Below are 24802 nucleotides of genomic sequence, written 5' to 3'. Positions count from 1 at the left end.
AACATTAGCCTAGTGCGGGGAAGAAAGCCCCGTCTGTCTCTTGCTGGCTCCAGGACCCCATTTCAAGTTCTCGGAAGGGAGAGAGCAAAGGCTGTTGGTCAGAGACAGTGGGGGCCCTTCATCTTGTCCTCAGTGAGGGAGGATGCCGGCCAAGATCCAGGGCCTAGGATCTTGCTGGGGGGCTGGAAGGAGGGCTGTCTAGGGCCAGAGGGGTCACGCCCAGCCGCTGGGCTGGGTGGCACTGCCCTGTACTGGGTGTGGTCAGCTCAGATTCCTGGCGGTGGCAGCAACCTGGCCCTCCCTGTGTGGCTGTCACCTGACACCAGGGGCCCAGCCACAAAAAAGCCAAGACAAAACAACCTGGTCCTGGACAGGGGCAGCCGGTCAGGAACACACTGTTTGTTCAGGGCCTGGGGGTGGGGGGAGTGTGGGCAGGCTGGGCAGGAAGGGCGCAGAGCCGTTATCAACGGCTGGTTTCACCAGGGGAGGGAGGGGCCTCAAGTGACTTCCAAGGAAGGAGTTTCACTATGGCATGAAGTTTCTGTCCCCTTGGCATCACTTCCTCCCCACTGACATGTCCAGCAGGCTCCACAGTCCCCTCATCTTGTCCTTGATGGCTCAGAAGACTAGGTCAAGGGGAAAGAAACTGAGGCTTGGGAGGTGAGGCCGCCACCCTCAGGGGCCAGCTGGTAGGTAGATGGAACCGGGGGGACCTTGTTCCCAGCCGGCGCTACCACCTGCCATATACTCAGGCTGTGCAAACCCTAGAGGCCTCAGTTTTCTCACCTGCAGAATGGGAACGCCACCAGCTGTGAGGCACCGGTCATGAGGATGGGGTGAGGCACCAACTGTGTACCAGACACCATTCAAAGCCATTTAACTTGCTTAGCGTGCCAACCTGGATGTAGAGACTATTACGATGCCTGCTTTATAGACGAGGAAATTGAGGAGCCGAGAGGGTAAGTAACGTACGTGTCTGCAGTGACTTAGTGAGAAAGCGGCACAGCTGGCATCTAGACTCGGGCCATCTGGCTCCAGCCTCCCTGCCCCTAACCACGGAACCACCCAGCCCCTCAGCTGGTTGGCTGAGGGTTCAGAGAATCCGTCTACAGGCACAGCTCCTTCCCAGGGACCACCAGTCTGGTCTGCACACTGTTTGCTGCACCAGCCGTAGGCACTCTTCAGAGGGCCCCTCACCTCCGTGTTAATAACACCTGCACTGATGGGCCACCCAAGGCTCAGAACTCCAGCTCTGTGTATCCATCCCCCTGTGTGCAGACACCCAAGGCTTCCAAGGTTCCCCAAACTCAGTCTCGGGCCAGACAAGACCCACAGGGCTGTGCTCCGAATCCCTAGCCACCAGCCACGCACAGCCTTGCAACTTAGACCTTAACTCATTTAACCTTCCCACCAACTCTCCGGGGTAGCTCCTGTCGTCTCCCCTGGACAGATGAGTGAGTTGCCCAAGGTCACCCACCTGGTGAAACTTGACACTCAATTCTGGGGCTGGCACCACTAACCCCTGGACCAAACTGCCTCTTAATAAATGGATAACCGTTGTCATTCTGTCCAAATTAAACGTATCACTTTCCCTTAACCTGCTCCTCACCTCTCCTGGGCTCCCCACCCCAGTGCCTGGCACCATTAACCGCCCGGGATGGCACCCCCACAGTCACGCTGGGCACCCACCGCCCTTCCCTGCCCCCCTAACTCCTACACCCCCATTGAGCACCAGGCCTCATGCCCTAAATAGTTCTCTAATCCAGCAGTCCTCAGCTAGGGGCCACTGGGCAGTGTCTGGAGACATTTCTGGCTGTACATGTTGGGAGAGCAGAGCCAGGCATGCTGCTAAACTGTTCTCACCACATAGCCAGCCCCAAATGTCAAGAGGGAGGAGGTTGAAAAGCCCTGTTCTATTCACACCTGCGCCCCCTCCCTCCTCCAACGGCCCAGGCCTCATCCAATCACTGCAATGCTCTTCTGAGAAAAAAAAAAAAAAAAAAAAAAAAAAAAGTTCTTTTCTAAACTGTAAATGGGATCGCTCACTGTCCTGCTAAAAACCCACCACAGCTATGGTGTGTTGGGCCCTAGATTCCCAGGTTCCAGGCTCCCTCAAGCTGACTCCAGGGAAGCCTGGGGCCGAGGAGGGGCTGGCATGGGTGGGACCACCCAGGCTTCCAAATATTCCAGGATCTGGCCTCATCCCCCATTCCCAACCCTTCAGGGTCCACCACTCACTCAGTGTCTAGATGAGACTAAATCAGCCCACATCCCCCCCCCCCCCACCCCACTTCCTCTTCTAGTCCCAGGAAGTGGAATTGCTTTCAGACCATCAGCTCCTTCCCTCTTTCCAAACTATAAAAGTCCTGGAGGGCAAAGATGTTATCTGAGATCCCCACAGCCCCAGCCCTGGGCAGTAGTGCTCAGTACAGGTTTCTAGCAAGTGAATGGAAGGAGGAAGGGATTCAAGGAGCCTCCTCTCTCCCTCTCCCCAGCCAGGCCTAGGGGATGGGGCAGCCAAGTTTGAAGGCCACCAGTTGTGGGGCACTGGTTGGGGGGGGGGGGGGGGAGATGATTTCTCTGCCCCAGCCCCACCCCAGCCCCACCCCAACACACAGTTGGAACTTGGGGCAGGGGTTCCTCCCTCTGCTGAGCCTGTCTGTCCGGTTTCTACTAGAACTGGCCACCTTTTTGGGGTGTGAGATCTCTCAGTGTCATCAGGGGCAATGGAGGCATACATAGGTCACCCAAGCCCCGAGGTGGGTGCTGATGTTCTGAGACCCCCCCCCCCCAACTCACGGGTTACTTCCTTCGAACCAAGGGTGGCAGGCCCCTAGGGCCCCGAGATCCCACATTCCCAACACCTGTACCCCGTTTCCCACGGCCCAAAAATCCTGCCCACAGCTTCCTTCTGACAGTGGGAGGAGGTGCTCGTTTAGGGAAGCCCTCATCCCACAGGGGGGTGGCCTCACAGCAAAGCTCCATCATGACACCTGCCACAGGTCAAGAAAATCAGAGGAAAATGGCAGGACACGTGGGGACTGCCACCAGCCTCAAACAAGCCCCTGGGAACTCTCTCTCCCTGGGAGGCAGCCTCTGAAGACAGACAGCAGCTAGTGTTCCTGGACCACAAACTATTTAACTCCATATAATCCTTGTAACATGTCTACGACGTGGGTGACAGGCACAGGGTCACCCAAGTGCTAAGTGGCCAAGTGAGATTTGAAGCCCCGTCCATCAACACGTCCCAGAGGGGTCCCGGCGCCCCTGAGGAGCAGAGCACCATGGTCCTCCGCTTCCTGCGGTCCACCTGGTGGGGCAGAGGGAAGCTCAGGCACGCAGGCCACGGGCCCAGATCAAAGCAGACATAAGAGAGGCTAATTACCCCGAAACAGGAGCAGATTGCTAGGTGGCTGCAGAGCTAATAAACCACGTTGTGCTCCTCCTGTTTACAGGGCAGCTCTGGCCTTCTCAGGCACCAGCCACCCTGGGGAGGCCCTGGGGAGCTTCTGGGACCTCAGAAGCAGCAGGTTTGGGGTTGGGGCAGCCAAATGCCAGCTGTGGCACATTGTCCCAGGCGCCTCTCCCCCCTCACCCAGGCCTAGAGCTGCCACAAGGAGCTGTTGTGTTGGGCCTATAGGGACAGCTGCATTTTCCTCTGAGGGCAACGTGAGGAGAAAGGGGACAGCCACAGCCTGTGGTCAGTGCCCAAGGACCTGGCATCACGGGAACATAGTTACACCTTGCAGGGTTCAGCCTCCTTTCACCTTTCTTGTCCCTAAGCATCCTCAACAGCACCGTGAGGAGAGAGGTTGTTTTATCCTTATTTTACAGGTGGGGAAACTAAGGCTAGACGAAGCAGGGTGATTTGCAGAGGTCACACAGCCAAGGGCACTCGGGACAGGGAGTCCTGATGCCTGGGCATCCCACTGCCCTTTCCCAGGAAAGCCTGCCAACTAGACCCCACTTCCAGAGTCAGATTCCCAAGGGGGACTGCAGGCAGCACCAACTGAAGTACCTTAATCCAGGTAAAGGCAAGCTGAGTGCCCCAGCCCGTGGAGGGTGGACAATATGGTGCCTGCCGTAAACACCTGGCCGCCTCTCCCACTTCCCCTTACCTTGTTAAACTGGAAAAGGTCCCGCTTGAGCCTCTCCCTCGCAGGGTCATGTCCTGGCCTCAGGAACCGTCTCATCGTGCCTGGTGTGCAGCCTCCTAGCGAAAGAGGAGGAGCCGCTGATCACCAGGGTGAGGCAGACGCACAGCCCCGGCCCCAGCGCCCATCCTGGCTCCCAGGCCCCAGCTTGGCCGGGCCCAGCCCCTCTCCCCGGGCCCACAGCGGCTTCACCGTCGACCCTCCTGCGCACCCTCGCTCCATCTGCAAAGTACAGTCGAGGGACCTCAGGGACTTCTATACCTGGAGGTCCGGGGCTGGTTGAAGCTCTAACGCTTGCTCCTGGCCACCTGTGGCCTTATAAAGCCAGCGGGAGAAGCTGGGGGAGGAAGCCATTTCACCTGGCTTTATAGGAGTGGAGGCCCTGAGGTTAATTAGCTTAATTGTTAACCTGTTTTCTGAAAAACCATAAAAGCCCAGCTAAACAGAAAGGGAAACTTCCCAAGCCTCTCTCACGAGAGCCAGTTGGGAGGCAGAAATACAAAGGCTGTCCACCAGGGCTCCCAGACCAGAACCCAAACAGGGGCAGGAGAGAGGCCCGGCAGCTATCTCTGGGGGCCAGCACCCCCCGGGCAGACCCTTCCTGCTGACCGCAGGGAAGCCTCTCCCACCACAACTGGCAGGAGCCTGAGTGGGTGACGTGCAGGGCACACAGAGGCCACTGGGGTTTCGGAAGCCGCAGCCCTCGCCCTGGGCTTCCTGGCTGCATGCCTCCCGCCCCCCATCTCTGGCCATCCTGGTCCCAGCTCCCCTGGGCTCTGATGGGGTACACCGTGACTCCCTTTCCCATGGGCCTAAGTGGAGCCTTATCAGAAGAAATCTGTTCCCAATGAAGAAACCAGCTCAAGGCCCCAAACCCATCGGCCCAAGCCATCCAAATGTAGAATGCATTCCCAATCCGAGGGCAACTATTTCTGGATCATCCTTGGGGGAAGGGAGAAGGATCATCTTTTCAGTTTCCGGCTTCCAGTAGCACGGCCTCCCAACGACCACAGGACACCAAGGCCCGTCCTCAGGAACACAGGGGCTCAGGCCTACTCGGACACTATAAAGAGACTAAGCAGACCCGGCCCCCGCACCGGAGGAGGTGCAGATAAAGACAGGCCAGTGTAGCATGTGGAGTGAGTGCCCTGCCAGGGGGCACCAGGCCAGGGTGCGGGTTGAGGGCAGCCCCTGGCCCAGACTGGGGGATCTGACTGGGAAAAGCCCCCGGCCCAGACTGGGAAAAGAAGGATCTGAGACCTGAAGGATGCCCTTTAGTTTCTGGCTTCTCAGGAGGTGACAAAAATTAACCATCAGGCCAGGGCTTTGCATATGAAAGGACCCTGTGTGGTCCAAGACTGGGGGCTCCCTCCAAGGCAAGTGCTTGGCCGAGAGGGGCGGCGGTGGTGGTCTTTTGGCAGAGCAACCAAGAGCTGGCTATGCTGGGAGGGGTCACCCCACTTGGCATAGACACACATCCTGGGGCAATCCAAACACCACCCTGGCTGGGAACAGGTAAAGACCAGCCCCCGAGGGCCATCACCTTCTGGGGGCACCACAAAGACCGCCACTTGCAGGAGGGGGTGGGGTGGATGTGAGAGGTTTGGGCCTTTTCACATTTTGGGGAAGCCAGGGCAGAATGGGGTGCCCCCCTTCCCTACGGCACCGCAGGTAGCCAGGAAACTGCCAGGTGCCCACGGGACCCGAGGCCCAGAGCAGGTCAGGGAAGAAACACAGGTAAGTCCTGGAGGCTCTAGGGACCAAGCGTGAAAACACTGCTGGGCCTCCCGGACAAACAGCTGAGCCTCGGCCCCGCATTCCAGCTGTGGGGGAGGGCGGCACAAGCTCATAAATCAGCAGCAGCTCCGCTCCGGGCTCCTGGGGGCGTCCGCTCTCCCCGCCTGGGCCTAGGTCACTGGGTCAAAAGCCAGAGGAAGCTGGGAGCGGTGCCCTGGAGGAGGAGAGGGGCCTGCAGACTCCAGGGAGAGGCTGCTCTGGGCTCTGCCCTGAAGGATCCATGCCGGCTGTGGGGTCAGGACCAGAGGGCACAGGGCCATCTGTGCCAAGGACCCACACAGGCTCGAGGGTGACACGGCACAGACCCAGGGGGACAAGGTGCGGGGAGGAGGGAGGCAGACAGGATGTGGAGACTGGTGGGAGATGGTTGCCATGCCATCCACCCAAATGCCCCTCAGAACATCTGCTGCATACCAGGCGCTATACCAGACTCCTACGTGTTATTTTTATTACTTTTTAAACAGTTCGCTCAAGTAATCCCTGCTCACTGTAAAACAAAACAACAACAACAACAAAAAACAACCCAGAGGAGAAAATCCTCCCGAAATCCCACTACTCGTAGGCACAGTGGCATGTCGGGACATGTCCTGACCCTTCCTTTCCTTTGCACTTCTGTACAAGGTACACCTAAACCTCATTCCGGATGTTTGTTCACCCTCCACGAGCCCCCCTGAAGTTGAGTGGAATATCTCCACTTGGCAGACAAGGGAATGAAGACCACAGAGGGTGGGGAGCTTCAAGGGCGCTGAGGAGAAACCAGCAAAACTTGGATTTGCCCCCAGGTCTGGCGCGCTCCAAATCTAAGGACTCTGGGAGGCAGGGAAGGATGGATGCGACAGGACACAGGGTGCCTAATTACATCCCTGCAATTAAAAGGCACGGCCACATGCAGACACACACACTCCCACGTGCCTTCAGCTCAGAGCCAACCATGCAGGCGGGGGCTTGGGGCCTGGTCGCTGCTTGTGAGGTGCTGGCGAGGTGCCACCTGCTCCACAGTGGGCTGGGACCTCAAGGAAGGGGGTAGGTGAGGCGGGGGGAGCCAGGACCAAGACCAACAGCCACGTCTGTTCCTCACTCCAGCCAACCCCTCAATGTTGCTCCCAACACAGAAATAACTGCCCAGGTCAAGGCATAAAAAGCGCACCCCTTCTTGAAAGGGAACAGGTCTGGGACTGGCTGGATTTACACCTCCAGGCAAACCCTCAGCTCCCCTCACCCCCGATTAGCGGGTTCTCCAGAGAGAAGCTTCAGGAACCCAGACCTGGAGCTTCATGGTATGGGAACAGACCCTACCTACTCAGCCCACTCCTGGGTGGCGGGAAACGGGGGGTGGGGGCGTGCGTAAGGGAAAGAGCCAGGGCTTGGTACCAACAGCCAGGGCTCAACCACCATAGCTTAGCCCCTCCAAGCTGGGTGGCCTCCCAAGGTAGCTTCTCCAGGCCCAGCGAGCTCATCTGCAAAGGGGGATGCACCGGTCTGCTGGCAGGGAGCAGGCATTGTCCTAGGGCTGGGGACACAACAGTGACAGAGACAGACATGATCCTTTATGTCACCAAGTTGATATCTTTGCAGGGGAGACCGTGATGACTCACAAGTTCACAAATCAGTCAGCGGGACAGTTTCAGATAGAGAGCAGGGCCAACAAGGAAACGAAGGAAGGGGACAAGACAGAGTGACCAGGGTGTGGTGGTTGGAAGGACTCAGTGAATGTTCCCACATCTAGGTCCGTGGGTTTGCTGTTCCTTCTGCCATGGGATGCTTTTCCTCCAGATAGCCCATAGCCCACCCGCTCCCTCCCCTCTACTTAAATGTCCCTTTTTGGACATTCTCTTCCCAGCTTTGCTTTGCTCCTTAGCACTGGTCACAGTAAAACAGTGTCCCTACTAATCTTGTTTGTTATCCGGGCAGCCCTCCACAAAGATGAGCCTTCTCATTCTCACTCAGGACTTCTGCCCTCTTTTTCACTACAGCGCCCCTGCTAAACTGAACGAGCAGAGGTGGAAACGTCTCCACCCAGACCTGAATGATAGGAAGTGGTCAGCCGTGGTAAGGTGCAGGGCGTGTCAGGGGAACGGAACAAGCTTGCATCTTCCAGGAGGATGAAGACAAGCACAGGGGCTGAGTACCGGCAACAGGAGAGATGAAGTGGGTCAGAAAGGGGGGCCTGGCAGGCCCCCGAGGAGAGTCTCAGTCCTAGTTCACTGGGAGCCGGCTGACAGTCCTGGGCAGGGTCTGCCTTGGTCTGCCCTCCCCCACCCCACGTGGCCCTGTGTTGGCCAACCCATCTGCTCAGCCCCCCACCCCAAGCTCCATCCACTATGGTCTCCATGTGTGCTTTCATCTGAAATAACCTTCGTGTCCCTCATGCAACACATCAAAAATCATCTAAAAAGCGTTTTCTGAACCCATCTTGACCATTCTCCCCCTCCGCCCTGAAGGCTTGACCACACGTTATGCTAAAACGATCCCTAAAACCACCATGGACAAGGGCACCCATTTAGCTCCTTGAATGTTCTCCCCAGCCTTGTGCTGGTCATTAAGCTATCAGGGAAAATCAGGAGCCACCTAAGGGGCTGACAACGGGGAGCGGGTGAAGTGTGCTCAGCACCACGATGGAAGGCGTATAGTCAGTAAGGGGCAGAAGACAGTGGACATGGAAACATGCACACAATGTACCCGAGAGCCAGGTAGACTCTTAAAAATATTTACGTAAGTAGACAACACACTGGCAGGGTTATGGGATTAGTGGAGATTTTTTTTCTTCTTTTGGTTTATCTGCCTCCCAGGCAGGGCAGTTAAGAGGATCACATGTGAGAAGGGGCGAAGGCCCAGAGAGTGGTCAGGTATGAGGGGGCCCCTAAGCTCACAGGAGGCACTCAGTGCCATTGGTGGGATCACTCCTGCTCTCTTGGGGGCTGGGCTCCTCTCCAGCCATGTTAACCTGAACAGGGGAGAAGAGAGAGGCGGGTGGGACCAGCTGGATGACCTTGGGCTTCTGGGTCCTGGGACCTGGGGGTGAAGGACGTTACTACTTTACAGGCCACGCCCAATGGGGAGGCCAAGAAGAGACGGAGGCAGTCACTGGAGACGTGTAAGAAGCTCTGAGTGTCCTCCTGGCTCCCTGCACCAGGGCCGCCACATGGCCAGAGCATAACCCCGGAGAGGGGGCCTTGTAAGGAGAAACACCTCCATCCCCTGAACTCCTAAAGACTGCCCAGCCTCAGTGTCAGTTCCTGCCTGTTGCCCTCTCTGCCCTTGATGGCGCTAAACTCCAAGCATCCCTCCTGGTTCTGCCCCCTGTTCCATTGGGTGCGGGCACTCAGGCTTTGGGGCTGGGCCATGTGAAGCTTGCTGACTGATGGCTGAGCTGTGTGGGTTGGGGGGCGGGGGCTGATTCTTACCCATTTTCCACACAGGTCTCTGCCTCATGTGTGGAACCAGCCTGTGAGTTCCCTGTGGGCAGCTGACCTGGTGATTCCCTTCCTTCCCTTCCTGCTGCTCAAATCACCCAACACTGCCACCGGCCATGAAACATGCCAGAGGCCAGGACTGGTCTCCCCACACCTGATGCACACCCTAGAAAAGACAGGAGAGTGGTCTCTTTGGCAAATTCACACCCCGGCTTCCCTTTCCATCCTTGGGGGAGATGCCACTGTTGAGATGCATATGAACCCTGCATCTCAGGACCTCAGTAAAGAGACCAGGAGAGGCAGAGACAAAATAACCGAATGGGGCAGGCTTGTCTTGGCCCCTATCTCTAAGCAGATCTGATTGTGCTTGCAGGGAGGAAAAAGGGGGTCCCAGCCCAGACTGCTCACCCCACACAGGTGCCATTTGCCCAGAGGCAGAGGCTTGGCCAAGCTAAGCCCGTCTGTCACGAACGTGTGAGATGGGACCTGAGAAGGTCCCTCAACAGCCTGGTCAGCTCCAGTGATCTGCCAGGAGAGGCTATGCCCAGGGTCAGGGCTCTGGACACCTAGGCCCGAGGGAAAGAAGGCCCCGGTAGCCACACTCAGCACCTGGCTGAGTTCCCCATCTCCAGGAGCACAAACGGCATGAGCTGGAGTCCCAAGCTCTCCTCTCCTTTCCCCTTTGTCTGCACTCCCCAGAGGCTACCCTTCCTTCCCCACGAGGGCGACAACGACATCCTGTGTGAGGCCCGTGTGTGGCTGTGTCCTTCCGTCTGCCGGGTGTGAGTAAACCTCCTACCAAGGGGAGCGGTGGGGCAGGGCTCTCACCGACTGGGGCAGTTGTCTGTGCCAACTGAGATACCCAAGGCTGCTTTGCCGCGTCCGTGTTGCCCAGGGAAACCCAATCTCCCAGAGGCACCAGACAGTGCCCTGGCCAGCAGCTTAGCAACCACACCTTGGCTGAAAGGGCGCGGGGCTAGGTGGGAGGTGGGAATAAGGAGAACACCCAGAGAGGGGACAGAAACCAGAGGGTTGTCACTGCTGGTGTTAGGTAATAACAAGGATCGAGACCCAGACCGTGGCCAGATACCATCGGAAGCATTCCACCTGCATCATCGCATGTAACTCTATCACTTATGGAATAACCCATTCGGAGAGATATCAAACCCAAGCAGTTAGTGAGAGTACCAGCCCCAATCTGAGCTCCAACCTGACTGCACCACCCTCTGTCTGCCAAGTTCAGGCCCCTCGAGCAGGGCAAAGCCTGGATGGGACAACCTGGGTCAGTGGCCAGAGCCTCCCCGGCTGGGTCCAGAGCAGTTGCAACCCCCAACCCCATCCTAAGGAGCCACAGGCCAATCCCACAATCCTGGGAGGGCCTTCCTGCCGCACCCAGGGCTCCTCCTAGAGGGTTTCCCTCCTGGAGGATGGGGTGGGAAGTCGAAATGCATGCATTCCCTGAACACATCCCCATTCTGGAGGCCTCAGTCCCTTTCTGCAACCCAACATCAGACTTTCTCCAAGGAAGTGACAGACTGGAGTTGGCCAAGCCTGAGGAGGAAAGCCATTCTGGGAGGAGGTGGACAGCCATTCTGGGGTGGGAGGTGGCCTGCCTCATCCTCTCAGGCCCCATTCCACAGCCTCCTGCTTGCCTCAAACTTTGAACAGCTGACCCAAGGAGGTTCCAAGAGAGGTCGGCTCCAGGAGAAAGGGACAACGCCTGTCCTGTCCATGGCTGGATCCCCAGTGCTCAGTGCCCACCGTGGAAGACGCTCCGGTGTTATTTGAAGAACTCCCTCACCTCCTGCAAGTCTGTGCTCAAACGGGCGCCCTCGCCACCTCTCCAAGTTGCAACCCACCCCCCACCCCAGTGGTCCCAATCCCCTACTTTTGTTCTTATTCTAAATAATTCGAATCAACTTTTAACCCTTACTTTATTACTTATGCTCGTTTTCTGTCACTCACGCTCCCCACCCTTTACAACGTGAGTCCTGGGATGGCAGAGATCTCCGTTTTGTGTAAGGTTAATGGCTGGTGTCTAAACCACTCTGGGCACGTAGAGGCACCAGTAGATACTTATTACCTGAATGAGTAAACAGCTAGGACTGAATAGAGATCAACAAGGCAAAGGTCTTCTCTAGTTGGGAACCACTGACCCCAAGGAGTACTGGGTCCCACAGGGTCCCTCAGGGAACTTCCCCACCCTGTTCTCAAGTCTCTGGGCCAAGGCCAGGGTCATGTAGACATCATGCTTGGCACCCTGCTGGAGATACCTTTGTGGGCCCTGCCTCAGACCAAGGCTCCAAGACACCCCGCAAGGAGGCTCCAAGAATAATATTATTTGCTAGAATCAAGTAGTCCTGTGCCCAGATGTCCCTCTCATCAAACCCTGGGAACACTGAGTCAGGTGTCTTGAGAGAAGGCTCTAGTCTCTGCTGAATTCCTTAAGGGTAGAGTCAGGTACCTAGCAGCTTCCCTGTCCCCACGCCCAGAGGAGCCTCTCCTAGCTCAAGAATTCACTGTGGTTCCTGGGAAGGGGAAGGAGTAGGGTGACTCTTCAAAGTACCAGTTTCCTCTGAGAGGCAGGGCGGGGAAGGAAGGTCACCTCAAAGGGAGCCGAGCAGAGCCCCATGGTGCCAGGGCACAGGGAAGGGAGGGTGTCCCGGGGAACCCTGGGAGCCAAAGCTGGAGAAGTGCAAGAGAGCAAGCAGTACCGATGGCCCCCCGGGGACACCCCTCTCCCGCCCCATACCCTCCTTCTCCCTGAAGACTGCTCCTGGGAAGGGGAAAACAAAGTTGCCAAACAGACCTGGCACGCCTCGACCCAGGAGGAGCCCTGATTGTGATATCGCCTGGGTGAGATAAGAAGGCTTCTCGGTGCTGAGTACTCAGAAGGAAGTCCAGGCGGCCAGTGCTGCTCACGGCAACCAACCCAGGAGCAGGGACCATGGGCCTCCTGGGCCTCCACTCAGGTGTCTCAACAGCTGCCCCTCACACTTCTGGAAGGACCAGGAAGGCTGGGGAACCCCACAGGTTTCCAGAGACTTGCCCTGTATGCTTGATGCAGACGGGATAGGAGGGTGGGGGCGTGTTACAGACTGTTTGTAGAAGCTCCACACTTTCTAGCTCCAGGTACCACTTCCTCTATGGGGGGAGGGGGGAGGGAACTGGGGGGGGGTTGGGAGTGGGGGGACAGACACAGAGACTTGGGGCCAGGAGCCAGAAGGACACCCCTTTCCTAAACGAAGTTGAAAGAAAGCACCATGGAGTTAAAGCTCCTTAAGGACAACAGAGCAACACAAGAATGTGATTGACCCCCCTCCACCTCCAACGGGGTATAAAACGCATACAGCCAAGCCCTCTGCTGAGCAAAAAGATTAGATTGTATACCCTCTTCCTCCCAGGAAAGGCCCCCAGCTGGGGTCTGGCTACCATGCCTCACTTCTGGCTTTTCCAGGGAGCAGGGGGAAGTACCAAGGGCCACAGATACGCAAGGTGAAAAGTTAGAAGAGGCCACTGTCCTCTCCCTCTGCCTCCCTAGTTTCAAGGAACAATATTTGCTTTTTAAAAGTTCTGACTTCCAGAGGCTTTCAAAAATCAGGACCTCTTGGGGCGCCTGGGTGGCTAAGCGTCTGACTTTGGCTCACATCATGATCTCATGGTTCATGGGTTCGGGCCCTGTGTTGGGGTCTGTGCTGACAGCTCAGAGCCTGGAGCCTGCTCCGGATTCTGTGTCTTCCTCTCTCTCTGCCCCTCCCTGTCTCTCAAAAATGAATAAATGTTAAAAGAAAATTTAAAGAAATAAAATAAAATATTAAAAAAAAAAATCAGGACTTCTCAGCTGACGCCTGGACAAAGAAGCCGAATTCCCTCACAACTCATCAAGCATGTCCAAAAGGCTCAGGAGTCTGCCCGGAGGCCCACAGGTGACGCTTTTTATGCTTTATGGGGGAATTTAAGCAGCTCACACACACCCCCATGCCTGCTATAAACCAGGCCACTCGTGTTCGTGACATTTGTTTCATTCTCCTGTCAACAAGGCTCGCTGGGGCTTGGCATGGTTAAGTGACTGAGCCAAGATTATGTATATGTAGCAAGAAATCAGCAAGGCGTGATCCAAAACTACACCTGCTGTCCAGAAAGACACTACAACTTAACACCATGTTTAAGGAAAAAGACTGTGAGGCAAGAGGGAGTTATGCCTCTTATTTTACACTTTCTGAAATAAGACGAGATCGGGCGCGTTCAGGGTGGTATGTCCTAGACTATTTTACACTTTCTAAAACGTTTTACTTTCCCCACAATGGGCTCCTACTGCCTTTTGGTTTTTAAATTTTTTGTTTAGCGTTTATTCATTTTTGAGAGACAGAGCACAAGAGGGGGAGGAGCAGAGAGAGAGGGAGACACAGAATCTGAAGCAGGCTCCAGGCTCTGAGCTGTCAGTACAGATTCCAATGTGGGGCTCGAACCCACTGACCGCGAGATCATGACCTGAACTGAAGTCGGACGCTTAACCGACTCAGCCACCCAGGTGTCCCAGGCTCCTACCGCCTTTTTAATTTTTTAAACTAACCGTTCATCTGGGATTACAGGCCTTTTTATTCTTTTAATGCCATTGTACTCAAAAGTTCCTAAGTGCTAAATTATGAAGTTATTGAAATTATATTATTTTGCCACCAAAGGGGACACTCCATTGACTCAAGGAACAGTAGGGAAGCAGGCTGACCTCAGACACTGGAAACACTGTCCATCGGCCCCCACAGAGATTGGCCCAGCCTAACTTTGGAGAAGAGGAGTGAGCAGCGGTCAGAGCCCCCAGAGCTGGGTTAGAGTCTTGACTGCCATCGGTAAGCACTGTGGGCAGATCACTTAAGAAAACCAGATAAGATAAAGAAGTGGGACCATGTGTCCGAGGACCCTTCCCAATGCCTCAGCTCACACAGACAACAGACTGTCTTCCTGGAAAGCCCTTGTGACCCCGGGTTGGGCCACAGCTATTCTAGACCACCTCTTCATTCTTCCCACCTGGGGGTTCCCGTACCCCTGACATTCATTCCCTCCCAGCTCCCCTCCCTGTTCACAATCCCCTCTGCGGCCTGACAGGACTTTGAGTTGTAAACTCTGCGTAGGATCCCAAGAGCCCCGGTTCAGACGCCCTGCATCTGGCACATGATCCCCACGGGAAGGGGCCCGGAGCCCAAGGCCCTCCGCCTCACCCAAAGCTCCTCGTATCTCAGGTGAGAGCCTGAGGGGGCCACGCCACGGTTCTCCTGGTTAGTCAGTTCTCACTGCCAAAGCTGCGCGTGTGTACAAAGTGTCCAGCGGGGGCAAACCGAGAGCACACTTTGCACGCTTTGGCAAGACCACATTTTTCACTCCTCACCAAGTCCCGACGTATCGCAACGCAACCCCACCCGCGTCGTTGTGGAAAACCTACTGGATCTCCAAACGTTCCCTTAAAGGTGTCCAAAGCCGCCAGACGCGGAGAAAGGCCCAGAGACCGAAGTCCCTCCCGCGGGCTTCCTGCGTCCGGGGATTAGGAGGCACAAAGGGCCGGCCGGGAGTGGGCCCAGATGGCAGGGGCAGGGACTAAGCTGCCGAGGTAACGTGCTCCGGCCGCTGCTCGAAGACAGCGGGCTACCTGAGACGCGCGTCGCCGGCCTCCTGGGCCAGGCGCCTTGCACGTGGGGCCCAAGGCCCGGGGATCCCACCCCCGCCGGCGGTGACCTCCTGCACTCACAGCCCGGCCGGGCACTTGTTTCCCCGTTTCCCCAAGCCAACGCTACTGGGCAATTCCGAAGCTCAAATCGTGGAAACGCACGCGGATCAGGGAGAAAAAAGTTCCCAGCCGCAATTCCTACAGGTGTCTTTCTCCCAGACGAACGGAGCCACGGGATCCAGGGCTAGGCGAGCGGACCTGTACAGCTCTCCCCGCCCCGCTCCGTGAGACCAGGGGTCCCGGCCCTCCCCAACCTTCCCGCCCCGAGTGGAGGGCGCCCCGAGGGGGCGGGCCCGGCTAGGTGCTTCCGGGCCCGCGCCTCACCTGGAGCCCCAGGCCGGCCCCCGCCCGAGGCCTCGGCGTCCCACGGCTCCCGCCGCCGGCTCCGCACACTCCGCCGCCGGCCCACGGGCTGCTGGGCGGCCGTCTCCTTCCTGCTCACCTCCGGCGCGGCGAGCAGGGGGCGGAGCCGCTACTATTTACATAAAGGGCGAGCCGGGAGGGCTTGCGGAGCCGCGAGCGCCGGGCCCCAGCGGCCCGCCCCCGGGACTGGCCCCGCCCCCTGCATTTCTGCGCCGACGGGGCGGGAGTGCAGCGAGGGCGCCCTCGGGAGGCGGGCGGTGGCCGCTCTCTGGCCAATCCACGTCCCGGGGGAAGGCGGGGGGCGGGACCGCGGCCCGCGTGAATATGCACGAGGCGTTGCCGGCCCGCCCCCCGGCCTCACCTGCGTTCACCTGGACTCACGACGCACGCCGCGCCCAGTGTCCTGCCGCGTCCGGGAGGAGGAAATAGTCCCTGGGACGCGCCGCTGTCCTAGCCACCTCCCAGGCGGGACCGCAGAAGGGAACCGTCCCTCCCCCACGCCGGCCCTAAGCGGTTGTGGGAGGGGCGTAGCCAGGCCGGCTCTTCCCGAGAACACCCAGCCCACTCAGAGCCGGTGACCCGCGGACAGGAGGCCAGCTTTCGGGGCCCTAGAGCGTGGTGGCCCCGGGGACTGGGGTGTCGCCGCGAGGCGCCTCCTCTCGGAGAGGGCCCCAAGCCTGGACCCCCGTCTTCTGAGTCGCTGCTGAGGCAGGAAGGTGTCCGATGCCCCAAGGGACAGACAGCAACATTGACCAGAGTTTTTAGCACAAAGGGCGAACGGAAGGGGCGCGGAGGCCGGGGACACGAATAGCACGCTCCACACACAGCACGACTCGAAGCCGCCAGGGTTCAAGCCACACGGACATGGTGCCTCTCCGCCACCCTTCTGCCCAGATTCTGCTGCATTCAGGGAAGGCCCCATCGAGGCCAGCCTCCCTCTACGGACTGCCATGCAGTAAGCCAAAAAGACTAGGTCTGTGACTTCCCGTCCCCTGGTTGTAGGCCCTGACAAAGGTGCGGGGTCGCGTTCTTGCCCTCCCGAGTATTTCTCTTTGCTTCTGCACCAGAGAAGGCCTCGCTGTCTGTGGGTCTGCAAAGCAGAGGTGAGAGCCTTGGGGGATAGCTCCCACGGACCACAGGATGGAGGGAGAGGGGGTGTTGTTCTGCACTCCCAGGATCGGGCTGGGGACTTGTTCACTATCTCCAGTCACAGCAGAAAATGGATCTATTTTTTAATGGCTTTGGCTTTATCGCACGAGGCAGGCACCCTCTCATTTAAAGGCACAGAGTCCTCTCTTCTGCCCCACCCCGCTGGGTCTCTGAAATCTAGTCCTGAGTTCCAAGGGGATCACTGCAAGGCAGCAATCTCAGGCATGGGGCTATGGAAGCCAGGTAGGGGCATGGCATCTTTCTCCTGCAAGCATCAGACACCCAGGGCCAAGGCCCAGACTAGCTCCTGAAGCTACAGGTCAGAGTCTGGGTATAGGAGGCAGCTGAGATGGTCCCTGAGAGTAGACAGTCCAGGTTCCCCAGGGCAGGTCCCAAGCCCTGCCAGAGCGGTGTGATCAGTGTTCCAGATCCCTGGGCAGCGTGAAGTCCCTGAAGCTGTAGAAGGAGATGTCTCCATGATCCACCAGGGCAAAGATCAGAGGAACGTCCCCACTCTGGTAGGACAACCGCTTGAGGGTACAGAGATCTGGAACTGGCTCATCAAATCTGTAGGGATAAAGTTAGACTGAGACAGAGACATAGGCAACCATAAGCTTTGAGACCCAGCCCTCTGAGGCTGCCAGGGAAGGGAGATGGTAAGACAGGAGTTGGGGGTACAAGAAGTCTGGCGCTGGAGTCTCCCGTCTGCAAACTGCATAGCTCTGGTAAGTTCTCCAAGAGCAACCCAGGGCCTTGGGTGGATGAGGGGGCTAGGAAAAGTAAGGTTCTCACCACTCTTAGCCTGTGAATCCCTCTGATTCATATCCCTCCTACTGGGTGAGCCCTGCACTAAATTGGCACAGGAGAGAGACTACCAAAAACGCCAGGAATAAGGGCTGAGGATTTGGGAAAGCTCCAGTTCCTGTAGTACTAACTGGCTGTGTGGCCCTGGGTCAGTCACAGCTCTCTGGACCTCTGGTTTCTTTCAGATTGCCAGACTGCCCAGGGACACGGAGAGGATGTCCACTTGGTTTACAAGAGAACTGGCAATAACCTGAGGGTAGGGCTCAATGGTCTCATACCCACTAATGCACATCCGGGCGTAGGGCTTGCCAGGGTTATTCTTTCGGAATGTGGCCACAGCATCAGCCTGGTAAATGTCAAAGCTGATCTCCAAGCCTCCAGACTTCTCTAGCAACCTGAAGACAGAGTGAGAAACCTTAAGAAACAGGGAATCTCCTACTCCTCCCCCTTTCCTTTCCATGCCATGCTTTTCCTCCTCCAGTTCCAGGAAGAGGCCTCCTCCAGGGGGAACTGAGGTCCTGCTGTGAGGTGCCACTTAGGCAGAGGGAGGCTCAGCTGCCTATCTCAACCCTCGGGCTAAATCTACCTCTTGCCACTCATCCCTCCCTCTCCCCTAGAATATCAGCCAGGCCAAGGGTCCCTGGAATGATCCCCCAGCTCAAGCCCAGCTTTAGGAGTCAAATCCCAGCTGCCAACTCCTGCTGGCAGCCAAGGTGCTATGGAGACAGGCACTACCTGGAAACTCACCATGTACCTCCATCGACGAGGTGTGTGGTCTGCAGCACAGAGATATGTTGAAGCACTGTGGCTGTAAGGACATAAGGTCAAAATAAGATGTTGGAGGGGCGCCTGGGTGGCTCAGTTGGTTAAACGTCTGACTTCAGCTCAGGTCATGATATCGCGGTTCAGGATCTTGAGCCCCACATTGGGCTCTGTGCTGACAGCTCAGAGCCCGGAGCCTGCTTCAGATTCTGTATCTCCCTCTCTCTCTGCCCCTCCCCTGCTTGCACACATTTTCTCTCTCTCTCTTTCTAAATAAATAAATAACCGTTAAAAAAAAAAAGAAAACAACGTGTTGGGGAGAGAAGTCCACCATCTACAGACTCCTCTGACATTTCTGAATCTGCCATCTAGTTTACGATTGCCAGACTTAGATTTTTTTTTTAAATTATAAGTATGTCTCATGCAATATCTGCAATATACTTATACTAAAAAAAGTTAGCTGTTTATCTGAAAGTCAAATTGAACTCATCTGGCAAACCTAGTCTAGTTACTTGGAATCTCCCATGTTCTTATAAAAGATCACAGTCTCCTGAATCTGTTAATATAGTTGTTGCCCTGTCAGTTCCCTATTTTTTTCCTTCAAATTTTTATTTAAATTCTAGTTCATTAACATATAGTGTAATATTGGCTTCAGGAGTAGAATTTAGTCATTCATCACTTACATACAACACCCAGTGCTTAGTTCCCTGTCCTTAAACATGCAGGGTATACACAGTAAGCCTTCCTTTTATTTGGCCAAGATGGCACCTCCTTGTTCTCCTCTAACAGAGCTGGGAGAACAGGGGACCACAGCTAGCTGGTGGCAGAGCCATCCACGTGCATCTTATTATTTTTAAGGCTCTAGTTGTAGTTTTCATTCCTCCTGGCCTCTCCCCGGACACAGACTTGCCATTTCCAAACCTTCCCATGTGGGTCCTTTTGCTGCTTTCCAGAACAGACTTGTGGGTTCCACTCCACTGACAGCTCTCTCGGTCCCATCTTTCTTAAGCCTCAATTAGTCGTGGTCAACTCATACCCCCTTTCAAAGCGTTAGGATGCCTCAGCTGCCAGGGGTCTGTGGGGCTATGGCAGGGTGAGGGGGTACCTGGGGAGTCTGCCTGGCCAGGACTCAGCAAGGGGTGGACCGGCTGGTCCCACAGGTGTGCGGGGCGGCTCTGGCTCTTCTGCAGGTGCCTCCGCTGCAGCAGCTGCTTGTACTCCTGCCAGCTGGAGCAGCACTGCACCTCGGGATCTGCGTTTACATCTTCCCGGAAGCGTTGGGCCTCTGCTTGTTGCTCCCGTTCTCGCCTGGAGAGCTTCTCCTTCCTTTGGTTCAGCTTCTGGCACCAGGATTCAGCATCTGTCTCCCGCCCAGCGACGTTCGCTGGGAGCAGCTCTGGGGCTGGGGCCAGCAGGAGGGTGTGGCGGCTGTCTGAAGCCATGTTGGGGAAGGAAATCTGCTCAAAGTTCCAGCGTGGCTTACGAACCCCCTTGACCCCATTCTCTACTTTGCCACTCTGCTGGCTGCACCCACCCCCCTTGTTGGCCAGGCCAGGCCAGGGCTCCAGGGCTCCCAAAGGCAGAGAGGGACCCGTTGGACCCTTTACAGGGCTTGACTCTTGAGGTTTCTCCTCTGGGCATCGGCTGTTCTGGTTGCAGGGAGGTGGGCTGGAGGTTGTCAGGCTCTCAGTTGTCTCATCCACCCCCTGTAGGGGATTCTCCAGGGCCTTGGCCTTCTTATTAATGGACCTGAGGGACGTGGGGAGGAAATCCAGCACATCTGCTCCTGATTGCTGAAGTGCACACGTCCCACGCATGCCTACTGCCTCCAGGGTCCTACAAGGGAGCCGCCCAAACCCGCTCTTAAGACAATGCATTCTCCAGGGTTCCTAAAATGAGCATTCCCTCAACAGCTCCGCTCCCCAGAACTCCCTGAGGGTGTGTGTGGCCACATGGGGAGCATTACCGAGAGCTGGAGCTCCTCCTCTTCCTCTTGCCATTCCGATCCTCCAAGCACAGGGCACTGCCATCCAAGTTCAGCTGTCTCTCATAAGGGGACAGGATGGAGCTGTGGGGTTGAGAATTGGGTAGGCAACAGATCGACTTCCTCACTTTGGAGTTCCCAGTGGAATCTGTGAGGGACTGGCCCAGAGGAACAAGTCGGTGGGCCAGGGTCAAAGCCACACGCCAGGGCAAAGGCCCTGAATGGGGGCAATCACAGGGGCCTGCCCGTGCATCTTTGCCCAGGCCTCTGGGTCTCACCAATGGCACCTCTGAACAGAGACTTACTGGAACCCGGGCTCCTGCAGAGCCAGCAATAAATGATTAATCACTGGTGAGAAAAATCAAGAGAACTAGAAAACTTGGAAAATACAGGAAAATAAAAATGAACAAAACCACAGATACCCCTGTAACACGCATACTGTCTCCATATGTTTTTTTCCACAAAAAATGACATTGTACTAACATACTGCTATTTAGTCTTTTTTATACTTAAGAATATATATTACAGACACGGCCCCTTACCACTATAGCATTCTTCCCTGCCATGATTTTTTATGGCACTAAGACTCCACTGTCCAAATGGTACCCACCACTAGGCACAAGGAGCCATTAAGGTTAAATTTAAATCCATGAAAATTAGACAAAAATTCAGTCCCACAGTTGCAAAGCCACATATATTGGATGGCATAGACATAGACTGTTTTTATCACCGTAGAAAGTTCTACCAGACAGTGCCGCTCTAAAGGATACACTATAATTTGTGTGGCCATACCTTCCCAGTGGAACTCACAGGATGTTTCCAAGTTCACCATTTTGCAAAGTGATGATGTTTCATGTAAGGTCCCCGCTAAATGCAAATTCTGTGGGGGCAGTGATTTTGCTTTTCTTCAGCAATGAGCCGGGGCCTGGCACCCAGCAAGCGATCAACAAGTATTGTCAAATGACTGAACATTCTCACAGATGAATTTATGCACACATCTGTGACTATTTGCTTAGGATATATCCCACTTTCAGGAACGAAAGGACATGGCTGTCCCAGAGCTTTCGCGACGTACTGTGAACCAGTGAAGGCTGTACCAGTTTCCACTCTAAGGCTGATCATCTCTATGACTCTTAGCAATGCTGGGCTACTAAGGTGATGATCTTTAGAGGCCCCAGAAAGAAAGAACATCTAACTTGGCAAAAGGTATGTGAGACCCAACTCAACTGTTAATTCCTCACTTGGTCCTTCATTCAGGCATGCCCTCATCAAGTCTGCTCGCACCCCGATTAAGGCACTGCTCTGGTGCTACAGCTACATGCCAGGGACCTGTCGTGAGCTGCAAGTGTTCACTTGTTACCTGTGGAGCGAACAGGCTGAAGATGGGGCTCAATGTGATAGCCCGGGATAAGCTGAAATGACCCAGATTTGTCCCAACGCGCCTCTCAATAGCGCGTTTCCAACAGAGCCCATGTCTCCAGCCAAGGAGAGGCCATTTTCCACTTTGGGGCTTGTCTACCAGGTCCCAGGATTAGAACAAATGGGAGGGAGATGGGATCGGGATTTACCTTGGTTGGAATCGTCGAACCACATAGCCCAGTCTCTTCAGGTGGCTGAAGACCTCAAAGAGAAAAAGTAAAGATCAGATGTCCACTTTTGAAAACACCAAATGGTTCCTCCAATCGGGAGCCATTCCCCACCCCCCTCCCCTGCCCCTCCTGCACACCCCGATTCCAAACCCTGGCATGGGTTGGACCATACTCCATTATACACACCCTCCCCAAACGAAGGTCTCAGTCTCTGAATTCCTGTGTCTTGCTTACCTTACTCTGGGCACAAATAACATTTAGCACTTTCGTGATTTAAGTGTGGAATCCCCAAAAAAACAATAGCTGATAAAGCAGAAAAAGAACCACACCCTAGAACGTTATGATACCAAAGCTGTCCAGAGTGAAGCTCCTGACTACAACGGGAACAAGAAGGTGGCAAAGGTGGTAGACAGCCCACCCCCCACCCCTGCCACTCAGCCCTACACCTCCACAGACAGGGGTACAGTAGGAGTGGTTTTGGTAAAGAACCCCATGTCCATCCTTGTGTTCTAATGCCCGCATCAGAGAGATGTATACAGGAGTGCCCCCATCCTGCTTGATCTCTCAGCAGCCTTCAACACAGCCACCCACTTTGTCCTTCTCTCGGCCTCTATGATACCACCCCTCCTGGTTTTTCTCCTGGGTTGTCAGACACTCCTCAGTCCCTGTTTCTGGTTCTCTATCTCCCCCCCCGCCCCCACACCCCAACTCCTCACACGGGAGCGCTCCAGATCTCAGACAGCTCTCTACTCTGGCTACACTCCCATACAGCCCTGTGGTTTTAAACACCATCCATGTGCTCGTGATGTCCACATTTGTCTCTAGCCTTGGGTTGTTACCCTGCTCTGTCTTCTTCCTAGCCTTTGGTTCTGTGAAGTCAAATCGTTCAGTTGATTTGCTCACTTGTTACCCATTGCCACTAGGATGCAGGCATCATGAGAGCAGAGCCCTCACCTGTCCTGTCTAGAACCTCGTGGGTACTTACAAATCCTCACTGACTCGGTGGATGGGTGACTCCTCTCCTGGGAGAGGGTGGCAGATACCTGGTATTGCAGGAAAGTCATGGTGTCCTCAGTCAGCAGTAGCTGGTAGGCCTCCTGAATAGACAGTGGCAGGTCTTGGTGGAAAAGCTGGATGGAGCCCTGGAAGCGGGGTCAACAGCTCACCTTGTGGCTGTGGTGGCACACCCAGTGGGGCAACTTCCAGGCTGGGATATATGGGCGCCCTCTCCCCTCCCCGCCCCCAGCATCACACAGCAAGAATATGGCCAACTGGGAAAGGAGGGCAGCACCACTGCTTTGGACTGGAATCCCTGCTCTCTACACGGTATTCTTGTCTCCGGTTCTGGAATTCAGGTTACAAGCTTCTTGAATACTCCGCTGCATCTACACTTTTTCTCCAATAAAAACGTCCTTTCGGTTCCTTGGTCCCAACCCTCCCTCACCCCCCAGGGGCCCCACTCACACACTCCAGCAGATATAAGGCCTCTTCGGGGTGAAGCCGCTGCCGGCCCTGCTCTGAGAAGCCCATGGTCTGCCAGAATTTACCCTGTGTAGGACCCAGAGCAAATGTCACAAAGGAGCCAGAAAGGCAGAGAAGGCAGGTCTCTCTCCCTGAGCCCGGCAGCTCACCGCTGGAGACTTCAATTCCACGAAGCCCTCTTCCGGTCTCCACTCGGCAGCCACCAAACTGCCCCTAGCGAAGAGTAGGGAGGAGTCGGTCTCAGTCCACCCGCGAAGTCTACGCGGTCCGGCCGCCCCGCCTGCCCCGGCCCCGCCCCGGCCCGTCCCCCTTACAGGCGCTCCACGCGCTCCTCCGCCAGCAGCTGCCACAGCTCCTCGCGGCACTGGCGCAGCCTCTCGGCCTGGGCCACCGAGCCGTCGGGGAGGAAGTCCTTGGGCCCATGCGAGCGCGGAGGCAGCTTCTGGGACCGCGAGCGGGCGGCGAGGAGCTCCCGGGCACTGGGGAAGGAAGGGACGTGGGGTCAGCGGCGCACAGTCGGGGCCGCCCGGTCCCGTCCCGGATTCCCGTCCCCCTTCCCCACGCCCTCTCCGCGTGACCCGCGCCTCCCTGAGCCAGAACGCACCTGAGCACGCGCCCGGCGGGAACCTCCACCTCGGCGGGGTCGGGCTCCATCGGGCCGAGGTCTGCGGCTGCGCGCGCGCCGCCCTCGGCCCGCCCACCGCCTGATCTCCGCGGGGCCCTAGCGCCCGCGGATCCTGCCTCCGCTGCGGGCTCAACCAACCGGCTTCCCACCTTCCTGACTGTCTTACCGCTGCCAATAAACTTGTGCCTCGATTCCGGGGACAGAGAGATTGCAGGTTTCTGGATTTGTAGGAGCTCCTCTCCTCCCCAGCCCTGCCCTGGGCTCCTCTCTAGTAAAAATTGAGGAACCCGGCGTCAGAGAGTGTAGTATGGATAAATGAGTGATCTTCCCCCTCCTTGGCCCTGGGACGCTTAGTCTCCACCACTCAGGCTGGACAAGGAGGGAAGAAAGGAGGATTTAGAGAAGGGAGAGTTGTGGGTTCTCGCATTCCAGCCTCGTAGACTGGCCATCGTGGGCTGTCAGATGCGGTCTGGGTAGGTTCGGAGTTCCTTCTCGGTCTACCATTGGGTCCCTTCCGAGGGGCTCAGAAGCCGGGTTTCCAGGGCCGGGGGCGGGAGGAGCTGTCCGGCCCACGATGGTGCTGAAGCGCCACTCGGGCCCGTCATTAGCACCTCCTGGAGGCTGGGGTCCCTGCAACAGCCACCGCGGGCCTCTCCGACATGGTCCGCTAGGTGGCACCATTGCTCTAACCAGCGACTTTGAGTCGGCGACTCTGGTCGTGGGCGGAGGTCACCGTGGGAGTCCCAGTAGGGGCGAAGGGCGAAAAGGAAGGGGGCTTCCCAAGTGGGGTCCCCACATCTCGGTTTCTAGACCCCTTCACATAACGTCTTCTCTGCCACCCAGTCATAAACAGGGCATCTCGCCCTTAGGTCTGAACTCTAGGGCCCCAGGTGGCAGCGGCTCCGCAACAGGGACACCGCGGCGCGCATTCTCACCCCTCCCCGGCCCGTTCACCTGGGCG

At 56.5% G+C, this 24802-nt stretch overlaps 2 protein-coding genes across 9 annotated transcripts in view; both read right to left on the bottom strand.

Annotated features, from left to right (window-relative positions):
- Positions 1–15611, bottom strand: part of LLGL2 (LLGL scribble cell polarity complex component 2) — a 34490-nt gene extending 18879 nt beyond the window's left edge. For 2 of the 8 annotated variants that reach the window (XM_045490777.1, XM_045490779.1), the window contains exons 1-2: positions 15408–15597; positions 4119–4213 (exon numbers count right to left, since the gene is read on the bottom strand). In XM_045490777.1, the coding sequence (XP_045346733.1) occupies positions 4119–4193 (75 nt within the window). In that variant the 5' untranslated portion in view covers positions 4194–4213; positions 15408–15597. Of the gene's footprint in view, positions 1–4118; positions 4214–4365; positions 4391–4415; positions 4520–15407 lie in introns of those variants that run through there. The other 6 variants (XM_045490782.1, XM_045490778.1, XM_045490776.1 and 3 more) reach the window with 6 other exon arrangements.
- Positions 15612–16665: 1054 nt separating this feature from the next.
- On the bottom strand, positions 16666–23951 carry TSEN54 (tRNA splicing endonuclease subunit 54). Its single transcript, XM_045490843.1, has 11 exons — positions 23821–23951; positions 23531–23695; positions 23366–23429; positions 23199–23282; positions 22778–22876; positions 21714–21766; positions 20128–20229; positions 19267–19910; positions 18147–18207; positions 17678–17794; positions 16666–17162 (listed from the first exon to the last, which is right to left on the bottom strand). Exons 1-11 carry the CDS (start codon positions 23868–23870, stop codon positions 17012–17014), a joined length of 1590 nt encoding a protein of 529 aa, XP_045346799.1. The 5' UTR covers positions 23871–23951; the 3' UTR covers positions 16666–17011.
- Positions 23952–24802: the final 851 nt, after the last annotated feature.

This window comes from Leopardus geoffroyi, chromosome E1 (genome assembly GCF_018350155.1).
Source record: "Leopardus geoffroyi isolate Oge1 chromosome E1, O.geoffroyi_Oge1_pat1.0, whole genome shotgun sequence".
NCBI lineage: Eukaryota > Metazoa > Chordata > Mammalia > Carnivora > Felidae > Leopardus > Leopardus geoffroyi.
The sequence above is the reverse complement of the archived record's forward strand: the minus strand, read 5'-3'. Positions and strand labels throughout refer to the sequence as shown.